This window comes from Salminus brasiliensis, chromosome 16 (genome assembly GCF_030463535.1).
Source record: "Salminus brasiliensis chromosome 16, fSalBra1.hap2, whole genome shotgun sequence".
Taxonomy (NCBI): domain Eukaryota; kingdom Metazoa; phylum Chordata; class Actinopteri; order Characiformes; family Bryconidae; genus Salminus; species Salminus brasiliensis.
Genome location: NC_132893.1, coordinates 1,176,142 through 1,197,730, shown reverse-complemented (window position 1 = coordinate 1,197,730; position 21,589 = coordinate 1,176,142). Strand labels below are relative to the sequence as shown.

At 45.5% G+C, this 21,589-nt stretch overlaps 1 protein-coding gene across 1 annotated transcript in view; it reads left to right on the top strand.

The window, feature by feature from the left end:
- Nucleotides 1-21,589, top strand: part of efnb3a (ephrin-B3a) — a 47,178-nt gene that overhangs the window by 5,257 nt on the left and 20,332 nt on the right. Inside the window, 5 exon segments of the mRNA XM_072658724.1 lie at nucleotides 15,770-15,791; nucleotides 15,793-15,861; nucleotides 15,863-15,924; nucleotides 16,132-16,202; nucleotides 16,205-16,273. Coding sequence (XP_072514825.1) covers nucleotides 15,770-15,791; nucleotides 15,793-15,861; nucleotides 15,863-15,924; nucleotides 16,132-16,202; nucleotides 16,205-16,273 — 293 coding nt within the window.

The following is a 21,589-nucleotide window of genomic DNA, read 5'->3' as shown; positions in this document are numbered from 1 at the left end:
GACTGAAGTGATTGACAGACAGACAGTCTTGTCTGGAAGAGAGCGCTCGTCTGCAGCAGGACCTGCATGGCGTCCTCTCTGGTCAGTACATGGAGGAGCTGAGCTGTAGAGGAACTGACATGAGCTGCACTTTCACTGGTGAAGCTGTTGTCCACTTACCGGACAGACTGGGAGTCCAGGGGAAATCCGCTCTGCTTCTGCACTGGAAGCTCAGTGAAGACGGTCTGAGACACTCAGGCTTGGACTGGGAGAAGGGGGCGGGTCTACTAAAGGAGTAGAGAGTCTGGCTCCGCCTCTGGTCTCTACTGAGCACCTGACTGTGGTTGCAGATTGATCAACATGGCGGACAGTTCTGGCTGTATTTCTGTAGAATTGTAAGCTCACACTAAAAACATTAGTAGTGTCAGATTCTTATAAACTATTATTATAAAATACTACTAACTAAACATTTATCACGATACGATAAAATATCGTCATATTGCCCAGCTCTAGCAGTCAGTGCTTGGCTGCATTGTAAGTGAGGGTCATCCTGAGTGAAAACAAAGCTGGGATTGATGACCGTGAAGACAGGTGCGCCCAAACTTTTGCCTGGCGGTTGGCTAACACTCCTAAAGCTCTAATAGCTCGCTGTGTTAAATGCAGTGAGGGACGTGAGGGTTAGCGGGCCTGTCTCTGCGCTGTGATGCTTTTCCAGCTGCTGCTCTCGGCTCTGGGAGAGATAATGGCCCACAGTGAAGGTGGTGTTGTTAAAGGGAGATGTTGATAGCGGCATCAAATGGATTGTACCACTTGACCCCCGGATTACAGGGGTGCCGGTGTGGGTGGATAATCCAGCCCCTCCATTAGGCCTTCATATGGAGCGCTCTGGCATCAGTCAGGCAACAAAGCCGCCTGTGAGGGGATTACGCTCTCGCACACACTCGTTTCACTCTCAGAGGTTAAGGAGTTTCTCCCCCTTCGTCACTCCCCTCATTCCTCTTGTCATCCGTTCATTTCTCCGTCTTTTAGCACTCCCCGTCTTTCCCCCCGCCGCCCCGCTTCATTACGAGGATTTTCCCCCCCTCCGTCACTCGTGAGGCGGCGGTTTGTCACTCCTCGAGCGAGATAAACGCCGCTGAAAATGGCGAAGGCTTATTGGAGCCCCATCTTCACTGTTTGTCCAAGAAATGTCCCGTTCAAATCATCCCGCTTTCATGTTTTCCGTGACATTTACAGCTCTGTGTTTGGGAGAGAGTGTGGAGAAGGTGGAGTTGAGAGAAAGATGGCTGAAGGTGGAGAAACCGCTGGAAGGGTAAACCTGTTGATCTTCACTCTGAGACAGACGGGTTCTATACAGGGATGTCAGGGGGTCGGGCCGGGGTTGATCCAGCCATATTTTCGCTCGAAACGGTGCAGTACCACAGGAAATTTGAGAGGGCAGTGTAGCGACAAGAGCGTTAGTCAGGACCACCATCATTCCAGAGAACACAGTTCCTCCACTGCTCCACAGCTCAATGCTGCTGGGGGGCTTCATACCCCTCCTCTAGCCCACGCCTGGTATTATTAGGCAGCATGGAGCCAATAGGGTCATGTTTACTATCTGCTCCAGAGAGTCCTAATCTATTGGCAGTACTTCTTCTCTACATGCACTAGGCAAGCAAGTGTGTTAAAGTAGCTAAATGCATTCGTGAGAAGGGGTGTCCACAAACATTTGGACATATAGTGTACCTTGTGCGTCTAGTTGCTGCCCACTTTATTAGAAACACCAACCTAATGCAGTCACAGGCTGTAGCTTCATCTGTTCCTGCAGTTGTCTGCACTGGTCAATTTCTGACCACAGTTGTGGTCCAGATGTGTGTGTGTATGTGTGTGTGTGTGTGTTGCCTACTGATGCCACCTCTCCACCTTTGGACACATCAGGCAGATGTTAGGAGAGCTTCAGTCTGTGTGGAATCGCAGTCAGACGCTCTGTACGAGCTTCAGGCTGAGGAATGAAGACGGGGAGGAAAGGCAGACAGGTGTAACGTTCCCTTTCAGCTCGTAAGCCGCTGTGGGTCGGGCGGCTCGAGTGTGTGTGGCAGTGAGCTGAGACGTCTCTTCAGGTTTGACACGAAGCTGAATGCTGTTGATGCCGTTTCCAGACACGCTCAAAGACTCTGCTGTCTTAGCCAATGACACGCCAGCTTTTTGGACACTTAACCCGTCAGTTGAATGTCTGAGCTGTTTTTAGACACAAACTAATATTTTGACTCTAAACGGGAGCTTCAGGGTCAGCTCGCACCCTTAAAAGCGTGCTGCCTTCAGTTGGGTTGATTTAAAAATATGTGCAGAATTTTAAATTTAAATCAGCTCCACTTTCTGGCCACTTTATTAGAAACACCTACCTTGTGCTTTTACTCACTGGCCACTTTATTAGAAACACCTACCTTGTGCTTCCGCTCACTGGCCACTTTATTAGAAACCCCTACCTTGTGCTTCCACTCAGTGGCCACTTTATTAGAAACCCCTACCTTGTGCTTCCACTCAGTGGCCACTTTATTAGAAACACCTACCTTGTGCTTCCACTCACTGGCCACTTTATTAGAAACACCTACCTTATGCTTCCACTCACTGGCCACTTTATCAGAAACCCCTACCTTGTGCTTCCACCCACTGGCCACTTTATTAGAAACACCTACCTTGTGCTTCCACTCACTGGCCACTTTATTAGAAACACCTACCTTATGCTTCCACTCACTGGCCACTTTATCAGAAACCCCTACCTTGTGCTTCCACTCACTGGCCACTTTATTAGAAACCCCTACCTTGTGCTTCCACTCACTGGCCACTTTATTAGAAACACCTACCGTGTGCTTCCACTCACTGGCCACTTTATCAGAAACCCCTACCTTGTGCTTTCACTCACTGGCCACTTTATTAGAAACACCTACCTTGTGCTTCCACTCACTGGCCACTTTATTAGAAACCCCTACCCTGTGCTTCCACTTACTGGCCACTTTATTAGAAACCCCTCTACCACCTCACGCAGTCTTTGTTCGGGGGTGTAATTGCGTGGTCATGCCTCCGTTTTCCGCGCTCCTGCTGCTGGATGGTTTTGTGAATCCTCCCCCTCTCGTCGAGCTCTGATTTAATTTTCAGTTTCAAAGGTGCTTCTCTGGCGCTCCTTCAAAGCCCGGGTCTGCTGCGGAGCGGGGCGGCGTAATTATGGCCTTAAGATTACACTGATGAGAGGGTGGGGAGGAGGGGTACCTTAACCACTCTCCGAACACCAGCCTGGGAACAGCGGCACCTCTGAAGTAAGAAGTAAAGCCCTTAGAAGTAAAGCAGCTCGTGGACCTGGAGGTGTAGAGCAGTCTGAAATTCTGACGGCAGAAGAAGAACATCTTTCCTTAAAAACAACAGAAACAGCTTCTTCCTGAGAACTGAGCAGACTCTGCCTTCCTCATCTAGACCCACCAGTGCAGCTACAACACGAGTCTTCTGAGTTTTATATGGAATGATGATGATGATGATGATGATGAAGGTAAAATAGTGAATAGAGAATCTGAACTAATGCTGTTCTTCTTAGGGACTACTTTCTGTAGCTGCACTACACCCTGCAGCATGTATCCCTCCACCATTTTAATGATCTGATTTTAAAAGCAGGTTCTAGAGCCGAACTCTTCTCAGAACTCTGGTAGAACAGTGTCTCAGGCATCAGGCAGCGTCTTCATCACCATTAGGTGAAGAACTTTCTGTGAGGAGCTTTTAGTAGAGCTTCAGACGTCTGCTTCCCTTCACCTCCACTGTAGAACCACAGCTCTGACTGGGGGAGCTTATCTAGAACCTCCACTGTAGATCTCCAGCTCTGACTGGGGGAGGTTATCTAGAACCGAACGTTTCACACCAAACCCCTCAACCACCCCCCCCCCCCAACCCCCCAAACCTCACTCTGACTGGCTCTGTTCACATCATAACGAATCAAATAAACAGATCATACAGGGGATGAAACCAGGCAGCCTATTAGAGTAAAGAGGGTCTGAGGGGGCAGGGTCTATTCTATGGACACACCCACATTCAAATGCCTTTGATCTTAACTTAGAACTGAAAACCTGAAGACCCTTCATATCAGATCAGAAAGGAATATTTTGCTCATCCCTAACTGGGCCTACCCCTCACTGGCCACTTTATTAGAAACCCCTACTTGTGCTTCTTCACTGGCCACTTTATTAGAAACGCCTACCTTGTGCTTCTTCATTGGCCACTTTATTAGAAACACTTACCTTGTGCTTCTTCATTGGCCACTTTATTAGAAACACCAACCTTGTGCTTCTTCATTGGCCACTTTATTAGAAACCCCTACCCTGTGCTTCTTCACTGGCCACTTTATTAGAAACCCCTTCCCTGTGCTTCTTCACTGGCCACTTTATTAGAAACCCCTTCCCTGTGCTTCTTCACTGGCCACTTTATTAGAAACCCCTACCCTGTGCTTCTTCACTGGCCACTTTATTAGAAACCCCTACCCTGTGCTTCTTCACTGGCCACTTTATTAGAAACCCTTACCCTGTGCTTCTTCACTGGCCACTTTATTAGAAACCCCTTCCCTGTGCTTCTTCACTGGCCACTTTATTAGAAACCCCTACCCTGTGCTTCTTCACTGGCCACTTTATTAGAAACCCCTACCCTGTGCTTCTTCACTGGCCACTTTATTAGAAACCCTTACCCTGTGCTTCTTCACTGGCCACTTTATTAGAAACCCCTACCCTGTGCTTCTTCACTGGCCACTTTATTAGAAACCCCTACCCTGTGCTTCTTCACTGGCCACTTTATTAGAAACCCCTACCCTGTGCTTCTTCACTGGCCACTTTATTAGAAACCCCTACCCTGTGCTTCTTCACTGGCCACTTTATTAGAAACCCCTACCCTGTGCTTCTGCGTTTGCTGTCTTTAACCGTCCTGTTTTTCCACCGTCATCCAATTTATTCCTGTTCATGCTCATATTCCTCTTATTCTCTCTCTCTCTCTCTCTCTCTCTCTCTCTCTCTCTCTCTCTCTCTCTCTCTCTCTCTCTCATTTCTCGGTCATCACGGTCTTTAAACAGCGTGAGTAATAGCCCCCTCCACAGACCCACAAAAAAAAAATAAAAAAACGAGGCCTGGCTACATGTTGGTAATTGGCACACAGCAAATTACGTACAATAACAGTGTGAGCGGTGGCGCAGTGGAGGAGCGGGCGAATGTGGGTCCGGGCGTGGGTTTGTTTTTACAAGCCCAGATACAAAATTGCCATTTTTTTGAGCTCAATTCATTTAAATCTCATTATCTCTAACCTCCATTGTCTAGTTTCATGATAGCTGTCCCCGTTTTTCACTTCCTCACTGTCTGTCTGTCTCTCTCTCTCTCTCTCTCTCGGTCTCTCTCTCTCTCTCTCTCTCTCTCTCTGTCTCTCTCTCTCTCTCTCTCTCTGTGTCTCTCTGTCTCTCTCTACCACACACACCGCACGCACAGACACGTACATCACAGACCGGCTGACATTTTATTCACAAACTTTAAGGAGAATGAGAATCAGCGAAATTCCCCAAAGACGCCGTACGTGAGAGAGAGAGACAGATAGAGAGTGAGGTGAGGAGAGAGTGAGAGAGGGAAGGGAATAGGGATTTCTTTTCTAATAGCTCTCTCTCTCTCTCTCTCTCTCTCTCTCTCTCTCTCTCTCTCCAAACAGAGATGAGGTTATTTTTAGCACTGTTCATTTTTAATCAGCTCAGTGATCTGGGTGTGATGAGTGTTTTCGTGTTGTTTTGAGGGCTCAGGGCTTTGGGCCTCTCTCCTCTCTTTCCCCCAGGCTTTGTACCTGACCCCCAGCAAACTGCTTCACTGCCCCTTCTCATGCGGGCCGGGCAGTGTGACGGTGTGTTTATCGCTGTTGTGAAAAAATGAAGGCCTGTTGACGTGGTGCAGTTAGTGGAGCGTTAAAGGGCTCGTATCCACTTTTTTTTTTAGATTTTTTCCCTTGAGGCTCATTTGTCCGGTTTGTCTGGGTTTCCGCACCAAAAACGGTCAGAATTCTTTTCCCCCGACCATTTCCCCAACCTCCTTTTATGCCCTACACGTAAACAAGCTCCTGTTACGTTCCCTTTAAGACTGATATATGTAAATGACCTTTGTGATGTCACAAAAACAAGGACTTTATAATGGCCATTATAATGCAGTTTCAGTCGCAAACCACAGATGGCTATGGCATCAACGCCAAGAGGAATTTTTTAATGAAACAGTTGAAGCCATATCGCCTCTACGCTTCCTGTAGTGTATTACAGGCTGTCAGAATGAGCGTGTGGATCATATGAACCATTATAGAGCATTATAGAGCGCCCCCCTACGCTTCCTGTAGTGAATTACAGTCTGTCAGAAGAGCGTGTGGATCATATGAACATTATAGAGCATTATAGAGCGCCCTCTACGCTTCCTGTAGTGTATTACAGTCTGTCAGAATGAGCGTGTGGATCATATGAACATTATAGGGCATTATAGAGCGCCCCCTACGCTTCTCTAGTGTTTTACTTCTGTCAGAATGAGCGTGTGGATCATAATGAACATTATAGAGCATTATAGAGCGCCCCCTACACTTCCTGTAGTGTATTACAGGCTGTCAGAATGAGCGTGTGGATCATATAAACATTATAGAGCATTATAGAGCGCCCCCTACGCTTCCTGTAGTGTATTACAGTCTGTCAGAATGAGCGTGTGGATCATATGAACATTATAGGGCATTATAGAGCGCCCCCTACGCTTCTGTAGTGTATTACAGTCTGTCAGAATGAGCGTGTGGATCATATGAACATTATAGAGCATTATAGAGCACCCCTACGCTTCCTGTAGTGTATTACAGTCTGTCAGAATGAGCGTGTGGATCATATAAACATTATAGGGCATTATAGAGCGCCCCCTACGCTTCCTGTAGTGTATTACAGTCTGTCAGAATGAGCGTGTGGCTCTATGGAGCTCTTTTTTTGGTTTCAGTATTTATTATTTAGTAGTTGTTGCTCTCCTGTGGGTGATGGGTTTTGGTCTTTGTGTAAAAACACTAAAAACTGCAGTTTTTATTAGAAAATGTAAAAAGCTGGGTTGGGTGGAGCACAGCAGCATTCAGACACTCTCTCACACACAAGACCATGGAAACACGAACACACGTTAGCATGTGTGTAAGTGTCTGAGTGATAAGCGAGTTTCCACTGGGCAGTTTAGTCATCGGTCAGGAATTTGTGGGTTATCTGCTGCCCAAAGCTAATTAAACAGCACTGATAAACACATGAAACACCGCTCTACGACCACTTACACCAATCACACACACTCAGCGCTCTCTTCAGACCGCCGAGTCCATAGCACACACACACACACACACACACACACACACATATCCCCTCCTGTGGTCACATACAACATCGGAAGGAAGGAGAAGCAGGGCTGCTCGAGATGAACGTTTTCACAATTCCAAACAGAGCTCATTTTCCATCATACCTGCAGTGCGCTAGACTGGCGGCTAACGCTCGGCGGCCAGCTGGCTGCTTAGCTGAGCATCTGGATTCATTTCTGAAAGTCTGAACTCTGACAAACTTCAAACTCAATATGAGTTGTTGTGGTGCATTTAGATGCTGCATTCGAGGCATGGAAAATGTTCAGCAGGCCGGCCTTTGTGTTTCAACTATATCCTCCCTCTCAAAAATCAGCTCCGAGCTCAACCGGTAATGAGTTCAGAAAGCAAACTGTGCAGAAAAGGCTGGGAATTTTAAAAGCAGAGTTTGGTGAGACCCCCGATGATGGAGAACAAGAAATCTGATCTCTGACTGTCTAACAAATCAGATCCGAATCAGATTTGAGCTTCCGGTCTGCCATCGACCCTCGTTCACACTGTTTCTTACTTCTGTACAGATGATCAGATCACTCAGGACCAAGTACTGGACACTAAACACCCCATCCCAAGATGTGGGACGTCTGCCTTCCTAATTTATTTCATTAGCCGACATGCTAACACAGTTCAGGAAGCTCCTGCTGCTCGGTTCTTGTGCGGATGTTGCGTCCAGAAGCACTTTGGAACTCAGAGAACCACTCTATGACTTGCATGTTCTACCATGGCTTAGTTTTGTGGCTGAGCTGGTGCTCTTGGATGCTTCCATTTCACAGTACTAGCACTTACCGTTGTCCAGGGCAGCTCTAGCAGGGCAGAAATTTGTAGCATTCTGGAACAGTGGTATGTTGAAGGTGCGTCGATGGAGACTACTGCACTACACCTGTTAGCAATAGGCCACTGAAACACCTGAGCTCCCTAAACAGGAGTGATCTCCGCAGCATACCTCTTGCCCACAGTGTTTGTGTCTGGACTGATTGACTACATGTGGTGTGTGTGTGTGTGTGTGTGTGTGTGGGGGGGGGGGGGTGTTTGAATATTCTCCAACGATGATTGGTTTTTACAGAAGATCCAGAAGTAATCCTTCATAATGAAGTGTTGAATTTGGAGAGTCGCGCTTTTTCCCAATCAAGAGCTGGAAGAGCTGGAAGAGCACAGGCAGCGTGTCCAGGTTTCTCCATTAGTGCTGGACTCGTACCGCCGCTCCGTAAACCGTAACATATGCTTCACATAGCTCCACCGCGGATAATGGCTCTGTTCAGGCTCTCCCGTGAGCTTATGGGAAACATGGCTTTTTCTTGCTACCGTACGCGTGGAAATCCACTCCTTTCGGCCATCCACAGCTTTGTGTCCATTAATGATGTTTTTGGGAGTGTTTGGATTCTCATTCATTCCGTTAAACTCTTCCACGCAGCCGGGCTGGCTTTAGATGAGCTCCTTTTTTTTTTTTTTTGGGTGGATCGATTGAAAGCAGTTTCCCTGAATGAAAGAAAGAAAGAAGACACATCTGGTGCACATAATCAACTCCGACCACAAAATCAAACATTTTTCCAGCTTAAACCAACAGGCCCAGCGGTCCGGAGACTCATGTGCTGCAGTTAAAGGAGCAGCTCATCAACCCCCCCCCCCCCCCCCAACACTTCTTATCCCACATGTAGTCGACCAGCCAAGACTGAGTGCTGGCTGTCTGAAGGTTGCTTGTGCTGACGTAGAATGTACACTACATGTCCAAAAGTTTGTGGACACCCCTGATAATAAATGCATTCAGCAACTTTAAGCTGCACCCATTGCTGACACAGATGTGCAAATATACACACAGCCAATAGAATAGGACTCTCTGGAGCAGATCAACATCATGAACCTAATGCCAGGCGTGGGCTAGTAGAGGGGTATAAGCCCCCCAGCAGCATTGAGCTGTGGAGCAGTGGGCGAGTTGGGGATGAGGTGTGGGACTGAGCCTCCAACGTCTCTCCAAGGCTCTCAGTCTAGTAGAAAGTCTTCTTTCTCTGGACAGTAGAGACAGTTACTCCAACTAAAGCAGGATCAGCTCTTTTGGTAGCCTTGATTTCAGAAGAGACACTGAACGAATGAGCAAGTGTCCCATTACTTTTGTCCATGTAGTGATTTCCATTTGTACATTTAGGAAAGTTAGAATATCATATTTCCGTGCAAAGTTACGATGCTAAGCTCCTGGTTGGAGCCGCCGCTGCAGGAGACGTGCCTCTTCAGCAGATGGCCGCTGCACAGCTGGGGATTGTGGGACGTCTGGGTTGCTTATTAATATACTGATGGGAAAAATCTAACCTGAGACACAGGGCTATAATGGGATTGGTGTTTAAAGTCATCATCGGAGTGCCTTTATGCTTCAGCTCCTGGAGCACATACACTCAGACCCCCACCTGTAGACCCTCAGGACTGGTTTCCAGCTCACAACCAAGCTGAACTGACTGCGTTAGAGCTGGAGGCCCGAGGCAGAGCAGGGTGAATGGGCTCCCAGAGTCAAGCATCAGATCAGATGAACTGAATATGAATCAAATTAATGAAATGAAATATATATAACAATATAACTGCCAAAAGTATATAGACCTATTACAAAAATCTCAATACCGAGACTAAAGTACGGCTAACCTGTTTCTAATGAGTGTAATAATGCTGTAAAAAACACAGATCTGCCAAAACATTAACACCACCTGCTCTCCCCAGACAGTAGAGACAGTTGCTCCAACAAAAACAGGATCACCTCTTTTTAATAGCCTTGATTTCAGAAGACACGATGACTGAATGAGCAGGTGTCCCAATACTTTGTCCATTTAGTGTAGATGTGGGTGGAACCTTTGCCGAGCAAATTCTGAGGGGTGCAATATTGGAGGAGGAGGAAGCTGACCAGTACGAGGATCAGTGATACCGCCCCACTTAAAGCCTTCAATCTCTGCAACCTCCTTCTCAGGGATAAAAACTCTAGTGGCATTTAGCAGAGTGACATTTCCAGCAGTGAGTGTGTGTGTGTGTGTGTGTGTGTGTGTGTGTGTGTGTGTGTGTGTGTGTGGATGTGGGTGCTTTCTAAAGTTGAGGATTCACCCCAGTAATAACCCTCTCTCAGATTCTTCTCTCTCCTCCCCCCTCTCTCACTCTCTGCTATGTGCTAATGCCCAGAGAACAGCATGACATTTCCATTCGGGCGGGGACAAGCAAGCAAGAGTCCAATTAACCACACTCGACCATGACCCTCACAGAGAGAGAGAGAGAGAGAGAGAGAGAGAGAGAGAGGGAGAGAGAGAGAGAGACAGAGAGAGAGGGAGAGAGAGAGAGAGGGAGAGAGAGAGACAGAGAGAGAGGGAGAGAGAGAGAGAGGGAGAGAGAGAGAGAGAGAGAGGGAGAGAGAGAGAGAGAGAGAGATGTCATAGTCTCCGAAATTGAGGTGAAGTAAGGTAAGGTAAGACTGTGAAAGGGAATGTGTGACAGTCTGGGACACTAGAGTGGATGGACACACGGCTATTAGCCACTTGCATCGCTCAATCAGCTGTCCAGCACACACGACACACACTCACACACACACACACATTCACACACACAGGTTTATTTTTATTACATTGTCAACATGCGGTGTGATAATATTTCCCGTATGTGGGATATATATGTAGGTAGGGCTGCACAATGCATCGTTTCGTCGTCGGCACCGCAAGTGTGTGCATGGCAGTGGTCACATCGCAGGACGTGCCGCGTCAGATTTTACTAAACATCATGCTGCAGCTTTTTTACTGCCTATACAGAAACTACATTGTTAAATTCCCAGGACAGATCTACCAGAGACAGGCTGTATCTGCTCAATACCATTTCATCCAGTCCACTGCATGTGGGCACAGAGTGCATTACTGATATCATCACATGTTGGAAAACAGACTTCTGTGAAATCTGGTAAAAAATAAATCCTGTATTTGTGATATCGCGAGATATAACATAAAAAAAACACACTGCCATGTTTTTTCAACATCGTGCAGCTTTATATTAAAGGATCTGTATGTAATTATAGTATTCCATATATATATATATATATGGAATACTATAATTACATACAGATCCTTTAATATAAAGGAGAAGGCAAAAACGTCCAAAACTCCAAATGAAAGTCAAAGGACTTATTCCAACTAATTTAGAGCATCTCTATTGGTCATCCAGAATTATTCCCACAGTGCACAGAAGCAGCTACAGGGTTCAAACTATGGAGACAACTAAAAACAGACAATAATGGAGATACATGGTTTTCATTGGACAGCAGCTAAATACTTTTATTGTATACATATAGACAGAAAATTCATATGGGGCATGTCATTAAATGTAGATATATGTATCTAATTATATAATTATTATTATATATCTAATTATATATCTAATATATATATGCATCAGTTCATAAATTGCATATATATGTGTGTGTACATATATATCTATTGTATATATGTATGTATATATGTGTAATACATATAGATACTGTATAGTCCATATGTATTGTGTGTATACATATATGTGTGGTGTGTGTGGTGAAATATCTACAGTAAAGAACAGTAAGATGTTCCATATCTTGTTGCTGTCACGCAAAAACCTTGTATCTCCATTTTTGCTGTTTTCGGCATTGTCACAAGTTGTGAATCTGGCAGTTGTTGTTTATGCTGTGTCAGACTGTTGCGACGTGACTCGGAATCAAATATTTACATTGATTTCCATTAAAAAGTTACTCTTACTCCTCCTGTAAAGCTGCTGTTCTGGAGATATGAGGTTTTTGTGTGACAGTGATGAGACGTCCCATATGAATGTGATGAGCGAAAGCTTAACCTCTCTGACCCTTTTCATTATATAAGTCCACAACCACTGCCCATCACATCAGACCCTCCCCGGCTGCATCTGGGTTGGGTGGTTTCAAATCAGCCGTGAAACGACTGAGTGGGCGGGGCTAAAGGGACGTGTCCATGATTTCTGACATCACATCCTTGGTGAATTTAAAGGTTATATGGTCTGTGTGGACTGGGAGCGAGTGTACGTTAACTCCTTTATTAAAAAGAATAAAAAGCAATGAAAAATCCTTTACGGTCTCAGACTCCAGCGTCTGCATGTGCCGAGTGACCGGAATACTGCCCCCATCAAGCAAAAGTCGCTAAAGTTGGATTAACAGCTCGAGATTAAGATCCAGGGCTAAAATCTACTAAAGCAATAAGCCTTAAGATCTTGTCGTGGTCGGTGGCCGTGGTCGGGGGCCGTGGTCGGGGGGCGGGGGGGTGGTGGGGGTCACTGGACTCAACCCAAAGCTGATATAATAAACCAAAGTTACTAATAATAATCACATTATTATTATTTATATGTCCAAATGTTTGTGGACACCCCTTCTAATGTAGTGGGCTAGTAGAGGGTATAAAGCCCCCCAGCATTGAGCTGTGGAGCAGTGGAAGAACTGTGTTCTCTGGAATGATGGTGGTGCTCTATACCATACTTTAGGATGGTTTGAGTTGGGGAGATCATGGGATCGTGAGCATCATCCAACATCTTGACCTCACTAAGAACACTCTTGTGGCTCAATGCATCAAATCCTCACAGCAATCCTCCTCCAAAATCTAGTAGAAAGTCTTCTTCTCTGGACAGTAGAGACAGTTACTCCAGCAGAAGCAGGATCAGCTCTTTTTAATCCCCTTGATTACAGAAAAAACATTGAATGAACAAGCAGGTGTCCAAATACTTTTGTCCATATAGTGTGTAGGGTATGTTCTACTGTATATATAGCTTGAATATGTGTGTTTAGTAAAGGTGTTGAGAAGTATGGGGCTGTGTTGGGGTCCTAGGGGTCCTAAACAGAGTCCCTGTAAGCATTTGAGCTGGTAGAGGTCAGCACATTCCAGTCACACACACACACACACACACACACACACACACATATACACACACACAGACACACAGAGGGCCCCTCGCCTTGGTGTTTAAATGGCTGCATGGCATCAGTTCAAACAACTTTGTAATCACACTGCACACATTCTTGTGCAAACACACACACACACACACACACACACACAACACACTATTGTGTTGTCATTTCTATCTCTTGGAACATCATATTTAAATTTTCTTTAAAGATAAAAGGCTTCATTAATAAAGACTCATTAAAGATGAGACGTGTTTTAATTATCCAGTGTTTTTAAAGATTTCAGAGTGTGTAATCTGTGAGTGGAAGTGTGTGTGTGTGTGTGTGTGCAGAGCTGTTGAGTGTCGATTAGCTGACTGTGTACGGGTCAGAGGAGTGGTCACAGGCTACGATGATGACCATGTGACTCAACAAGATTTGTGTGCTGACATCAAAATGTGTGCCCTCTCTCTCTCTTACTCACACACACACACACACACACACACACTTTTTGCCTGACCTCTGCTGGTGTCCTAAAGTGCATGTGTTAATGCTCAGGCAGTCTGACGCACTCAAAGGGCAACAGCTCCACCTCTACTCTGCATTAGAGCATTGTGCACATGGACAAAAGTATTGGGGACGCCTGCTCTTCCATTCATTGTATATTTTCATCCCCAAACACAAAGTAGCTTAGAGTAGCTTGAATGCATTCATTAGAAGAGGTGTCCACAAACATTTGGACTGCATTGGACATACTTTTTGAAGGTGGCTGTTGCAACCAACATAAAGCCACAAACTGTCGGCTAACCCTAAAGACGGTGTCAATTAATGTAGGCCTTAAATTATAAATATATATACTGGAAATCTAAACAGGGATGAGCTGAATGCCAAGGTCATCCATCACAGTGACAATTCTGTGATGTTTATACTTTACACTAAGCAACACCCTAAATTACATCCACATGAAACACCCTAAATTACATCCACATGTCTGCGCCACCTTAATGGAGACCTGGATAGACAATTTGGACTTTTGCTGTAATGACATGGTCTGTCTGTTCATTTGTATTAGTGTCTTATTTTGATTTTTTTTTATTGTATTAGTGACTTTTATTCTTTTTTTTTTCATTTGTATTAATGACTTATTTTGACAGAGTTTTTTCGTTTGTATTGAGTTTGTAATTAGCTAGACACGACCTGTTTGGTCATTTGCACTAGTGACTTTTATTGTGACACAGTTTGGTCATTTGCATTAGTGACTTTTATTTTGACATAGCCTGTTTGTTCATTTGTATTAGTGTCTTATTTTAAAAGTTTTTAAAATATTTGTATTAGTGACTTTTTATTTGGTCATAATCAGTTTTCTCGTTTGTATTGGGTTTGTGGCTGTAATTAGCTAGACACAACCTGTTTATTCATTTGTATTAGTGACTTTTATTTTGACACAGTTTGTTCATTTGTATTAGTGTCCTTTTTGTGACAGTTTTTTTATTTGTATTAGTGACTTTTATTTTGACGCAGCTGCTCAGTCTGTATGTGTTCACTGCAGCTCTGTGTGCTGATTGAAGGGCATTATCACTGTAAAAGTCACAGCAGCAGTAAACCTGTACTCCACACCGTTACAGTTAAACCTGGGCGGTTAATCCACGGCCCGCGTGCATTCCTGAACCGGGGTGGGGTGATCCGTATGGATCCCGGATTATCCGCGGCCCACTTGTTTGGCTGGTTTTAAAGAAGTGTGTGAGCATGACCTTTGACATGGATCATCAGCACTTAGTGTAAGTGTGTAAATGAGCTGCTGAGCGCAGCCAGGGAGCTGAATATGGCCCTGTGTGTCTCCGGTGGGACTGGACGGGGGTTCGCTCTCCTCACGGTTCCCCTGTTTCTGCTGGAAATGGGTATTTGTGCTCTGACTGCAGTAATTTAGTTACTTTTATTCCACCGAATGACAGGATAATGGTCCTGTCTGCACACACACACTCCGTCTTTTACATCGCATTGACACACACAACCACACGCCCAGGCGGTAAAGGGCGCATGTGTTTGCGCGTGGGTTAAAAAAGCGAAGAAAAAAATAAAAAATGCTTCGTGAATAAAAGGGGCAAACCTGGCATCAAACCCAGCTGGCTGTCAAACTCGCACACACACACACAACATACACACACGTGCAAATATCAGACTGTCAATCGCGGTTGCCGTGGAAACCGGCGTTACTGTGACTTTCTCGCTCCTCGTGTTTTTTCTGTGTCGGTTTTTTCCTTCTTCTGTCTTTTCTGAGGATCAGTCGGTTTGGTTTTAATGGTCTGAGTAAGGGGGTGGGGGGGTTGAGGGGCATAAAGTCAGACTTCACACCAGTAGGTGGCGTTATAATCACGGGGTCTCGCATATGATTCGATTATTAGGTAAAACACTAATAACATTCCCAACAGAAAGTAGTGGTGGTTCTCCATCACTGTGTTCATTAAAACATATCCATCTTTTTGTATGTGTGTGTGTGTGTGTGTATGTGTGTGTGTATGCATGTAGGTTTGGGGATGAAAGGGGCTATTGTGCTCTACCCTCAGATCGGTGACCGGCTGGACCTGGTATGTCCGGCGTCCGCTCCAGCCGGCCCGCGCGTCCACCCCTGATTACGAGTACTACAAACTGTACCTGGTGTCCACCCGCGAGCAGGCCGACAGGTGTGTACCTTCTCCTGAACAATCTAGAACAATCTCTTCTATACGGACAAAAGTATTGGGACACACTTCCTAATCATTAAATCCAGGAGTTTCATTCAGTCCTGTTGCCATTAGGTGTCCCAATACTTTTGTCCATATAGTGTACTTTTATCGTGGACACTTTACAGCAGAGACTGTTTTGGGTTTTTTTTTGGGTGTGTGTTGCAGGTGTGAAGTGAGCGGTGCCCCGAACCTGCTGCTGACCTGTGACCGGCCAAATGCTGACATGCGCTTCACCATCAGTTCCAGGAGTTTTCACCTAATCTCTGGGGCCACGAGTTCAAAAACCTCCAGGATTACTACATCATAGGTGAGGGTGGTGTGTGTGTGTGTGTGTGTGTGTATTTGTACATTTTCAGTATATAAAGGGCATGTATTTTGTCACTGTACAGTGTACACCGTACAGCGAAATGTGTCCTCCGCATTTAACCCATCTGGTAGTGAACACACACACACACACACACACACACGTGTTAGAGGCAGTGAGTACACACACACCCAGAGCGGTGGGCAGCCAACTCCAGCGCCCGGGGGAGCAGAGAGGGTAAAGGGCCTTGCTCAAGGGCCCAACAGTACATATTACATATAGATACTAATATATTTACAATATACTCGTGTAGGACACATGTATGAGTGTGTCCTGGGTGTGTGTAGGGCTCCACAGGCCGACAGCAAACAGGAAATCCCGTCTCACCTGTAATTAAACAGTCTGGGGTTACGGGAGCCGCAGAAGCCCGAGTAGTGTGTGATTACGCCGCCGTCTCCGAGGCTCAATGTGCTTTTAATGTATTTTTAATGCAGTTGATAATTATGTGAATTTATACTGATTACAGGAATTTAAACCACTGGTAGCTGCTGGATAATATTTCTACCTGAAAAATCTGGCTGCTAACACTCACACACTACGACTAACACTCACCCACTACGACTAACACTCACACACTACGACTAACACTACGACGACTAACACTCACACACTACGACACACTACGACTAACACTCACACACTACGACTAACACTCACACACTTTGGCTAATACTCACACTACAGATAATACACACTGCACACACACACACTATACTCACACTACAGATAATACACACTGCAGATACACACACACTATACTCACACTACAGATAATACACACTGCACACACACACACTATACTCACACTACAGATAATACACACTGCAGATACACACACACTATACTCACACTACAGATAATACACACTGCACACACCACACACTATACTCACACTACAGATAATACACACTGCAGATACACACACACTATACTCACACTACAGATAATACACACTGCACACACACACACACTATACTCACACTACAGATAATACACACTGCACACACACACTATACTCACACTACAGATAATACACACTGCAGATACACACACACTATACTCACACTACAGATAATACACACTGCAGATACACACACACTATACTCACACTACAGATAATACACACTGCAGATACACTCACACACGCACACACACTGCGTCTAATTCTCACACACTGCGGCTAACAAACCGCAGCTAATATTCACGTTCGGCTAACTGTAGTTATGTTTTCAGTACATTAAAGACAGAGAGAATTGGATTGCTTATGTGTGTGTGTGTGTGTGGGCAACCATGAGTGTGTGTGTGTGTGTGTTTGACAGAGGGAGTGAAAGTGTGTGTGTGCGTGTTTCTTCCTTAGGGAAATCATTTTTTAAATTAACCTATTGTGGCATTTGGTAATTTATACAATATGGCAGTAATGAGCTGGAGAGAGAGAGAGAGAGAGAGAGAGAGAGAGAGAGAGAAGGAGAGAGAGAGAGAGAGAGAAGGAGAGAGAGAGAGAGAGAGAGAGAGAGAGAGAGAGAGAGAGAAGAAGGAGAGAGAGAGAGAGAGAGAGAGAAGGAGAGAGAGAGGAGAGAGTAGAGAGAGAGAGAGAGAGATGGAGAGAAAGGTGGAGTGTGTGTTGTGTTTTAGCTGAAGCTGGAGGCTCCTAATTGGCTGTAATGGGCTGAGAGGCTCAAGGGCGCCGCAGAGGAGGCCTAGCCTGCAGGGGGCTGAGTGTGTGTGTGTGTGTGTCTGTGTGACCATTTGCATTGTGAGTGACTCACGCTAGAAATAGAGCTACGTGGCTAATGTAGCTAACAACCAATGCAAGCTCCCAGTCTAGTGGACCAGTCGACCGGCATGACCAGCTCAACCAAACTGGTCGGCCAACATGACCATGCTGGACTGCAGCCATCACTGTAGCACCTCCTGCCTAAAATTGAGAGTGACTCCTCCCCCCTTTGTCCCGCCACCACAAATCTGACCATCTGAGGCATGGATGCTGCAAGACCTCTGCTGAAAGTGTCCTGCTGTGGTTCACTGGCACCAAGACAAGTTGTGAGGTGGGCGGGGGCCTCCATGAGCATCAATCAGTGAGCCTTAGGTGCCCATGAGCCTGTCACCGGTTCACCGTTGTCCTTCCTTGGAGCACCTTTGGTATACCAGGGGAACGACCCTGCCAGATGTTTTGGAGATGTTCTGACCCAGTCGTTTATCTAGAACATCACTTAATAGCCAGTTAGCATGATGCTAAATCACCACAACATGTGGTGGTGTTGAGTAATCTGTAATGGATTATAGACTACCTGATGATGTGGGTTCTGACGCTGTATGACTCACTGTTATCTAGAACATGGATTCAGAATCTAGTAGAAAGTCTTCTTCTCTGGACAGTAGAGACAGTTACTCCAACAGAAGCAGGATCAGCTCTTATAATAGCCTTGATTTCAGAAGAAACAGTGAATGAATGAGCAGGTGTCCCAATACTTTTGTCCATATAGTGTGCTTCAGTCAGTGTTCTAGATAGCAGTTCTAGAGTTGTACAGTGTCAGAAACCACACAATCAAGTCTATTAGGGACGACTGAACATCTCCATGTGGTTTGCGGAGAGCGTGTGGTGATTTAGGCCTGCAGTTAGCACTATGCTAAGCTAATGGCTAAGCTAATGCTCAACATTCAATGCGAGAGCGGAAAACTGTAAATTCACTTTTTTAAACCGTCACATTAAGTGTGTGTTTGTGCTACAGAGCTGATGTTTAGGTGTGTGTGTGTGTGTGTGTGTGTGTGCACAGCTTGTTTGGTCGGCTCTGCTCCAGACAGATCCATTTGGGAGTGTGTGAGCGCTCGAAGCTTTTTGGATAAAACTTTGATCTCCGAGCGCTGAAAGAGTTCCCAATGGAGCATTTTAGCCTAGCATTCAAACCCAGGCTAAAAAACAACCACACACACACACACACACACACACACACATATACAGCATTCAATCTCTAACCACCCGAGAGAAACACTCGTGTCTGTGCATCTCTCCAAACGTCCACAGTGTGTTAGCATGTGTTAGTGTGTGTATGTGTGTGTGTATGCTTCTTTGAGCTAGCTTGTTTACTCTGCTCGTGGTGAGGGTGTGTGTTTCAGACATTTCCTCTTTGTGTGTGTGTGTGTGAGTGTGTGTGTCACTGTGGATAAGTGTTTGTTGTAAGGGTTGTTAATTATTGAAGAGTACTTGTTGGTTTATTTATCAAGGTTAAGCTGAAATAACAGAAAATATGAACCGTGTGTGTGTTTCTGTGTGTGTGTGTGTGTGTGTGTGTGTGTGTGTGTGTCTGTGTGTATGTGTGTGTGTGTATGAACCGCAATAAGCCAGTTTTTTTTTACAGATGATTTAAACAGCAAATCAATCACAACCAGTTTGACCTCTCCAGGCGTCCTATGCTGGTAAGCAAGCTTTTATCCAGAGCTGTGCCGATAAAGAGCTATACTGGGGAAGAGCTGTGCTGGCGAAGAGTTATGCTGGTGAAGAGCTATGGTGGGGAAGAGCTATGCTGGTGAAGAGCTATGCTGGGGAAGAGCTGTGCTTGTGAAGAGCTATGCTGGTGAAGAGCTATGCTGGTGAAGAGCTATGGCGGGGAAGAGCTATGGCGGGGAAGAGCTATGCTTGTGAAGAGCTGTGCTGGTGAAGAGCTGTGCTGGTGAAGAGCTGTGCTTGTGAAGAGCTGTGCTGGTGAAGAGCTGTGCTGGCGAAGAGCTATGCTTGTGAAGAGCTATGGTGGGGAAAAGCTATGCTGATGAAGAGCTATGGTGGGGAAAAGCTATGCTGATGAAGAGCTGTGCTGAGTTTAACTTCAGTTAAATTCTGTAAACAAAGAAATAAACAAATAAACAATCAACAAAAATGCTTCTGAAAACACAACGTCTCATAGGGAGCCACTGTTCACCACTCTGTATGACAGTGCGACTGTGTGTGTGTGTGTGTGTGTGTGTGTGTGTGTTCACTTTACAGTGAGCTTGGTTGTGTGATGGCTGTGAGTAACTCAAACTGACACGTCGCCTCCCGAACTAGGTCAACAATCGGAGCCATGCAGTACAGTTGGTGTATGATTGTGTGTGTGTGTGTGTGTGTGTGTAGGAGTGTGTGTTTATGTATGTGTCTGTCTGAGTCTTCAGCTGTGTTCTCTGTCTGACGGCTAGTCTGATCTCTGCAGCATGCATGTGTGTGTATGTGCGTGTGTGTGTGTGTGTGTGTGTGTGTGTGTGTGTGTGTGTGTGTGTGTTATACGTCTCTCTTCCTTATAAAGGTCATGCTGTTGGACTCAGACTAATTGGATAGAGAATGTTTTACACAGTGATTCATTAACCTTCTGGCTCCAGCAGCTGCTCATACAGCCACACACACACACACACACACACACCACTCAAAGCTGATGAATTGTCCTAAAGGTTAAATTTCAGAGGCACGATAGCCGACACTACACTTACATTCACACACACACTCAAACGGCCCGTAGCAGACTAGATTTATATTATTTATCATTTTTTATACTCATTTTATTCCACCCCCCTCCCTCCGAGCTCCACTCATGATGTGTGTGTGTGTGTGTGTGTGTGTGTGTGTGTGCATCAAAACCAGCCATAGTTCGCAATCGTTTTCCAACCTCTCTTCCTCCCTAACTTTAAAAAGGCCGCTCTGCTTACTGTGCCTTTAAGGCTGAGCTCTGCTCTGATTGGCTGCCCTGTATTGGCTCTCGTTCAAAAATCGGTCCAGGCTGAAACACTTCTTAAAACTTCAGAGTGAGTGGGCGGGGCTAAACTGCTCTAGGCTGAGTAAGTGAAGTACATACTCTATATGGCCAAATATTTGTGGACACCCCTTCGAATGATGCACACACACCGCTTGTCTAGTGCCTGAAGAACTGTGTTCTGTGGAATGATGGTGGTGGAGCTCATAGGTGGAGCTTATAGTTTATCAACACATTTATATGAGGCTGTAATGCAGATCTGAAGTACTGCGGCTGCTCAAACACACACACACACACATACACACACACACACACACATACACACACACACACATTCATTCGCAGACACATTCCACACAGTGAATAAAGGCTCTTTTGACAGACAGACGTGTGAGCTGAGAGAGAGATTAGTGTGTGTGTGTGTGTGTGTGTGTGTGTTAGAAATGGGGGTGGGGGGTGGATTTAGGGAATTCTCCTCACCAGCTGTTCACTAGAAATGAAGTGGAGTTGTGAATAGATGGAGAGAGAGAGAGAGCAGGAGAGA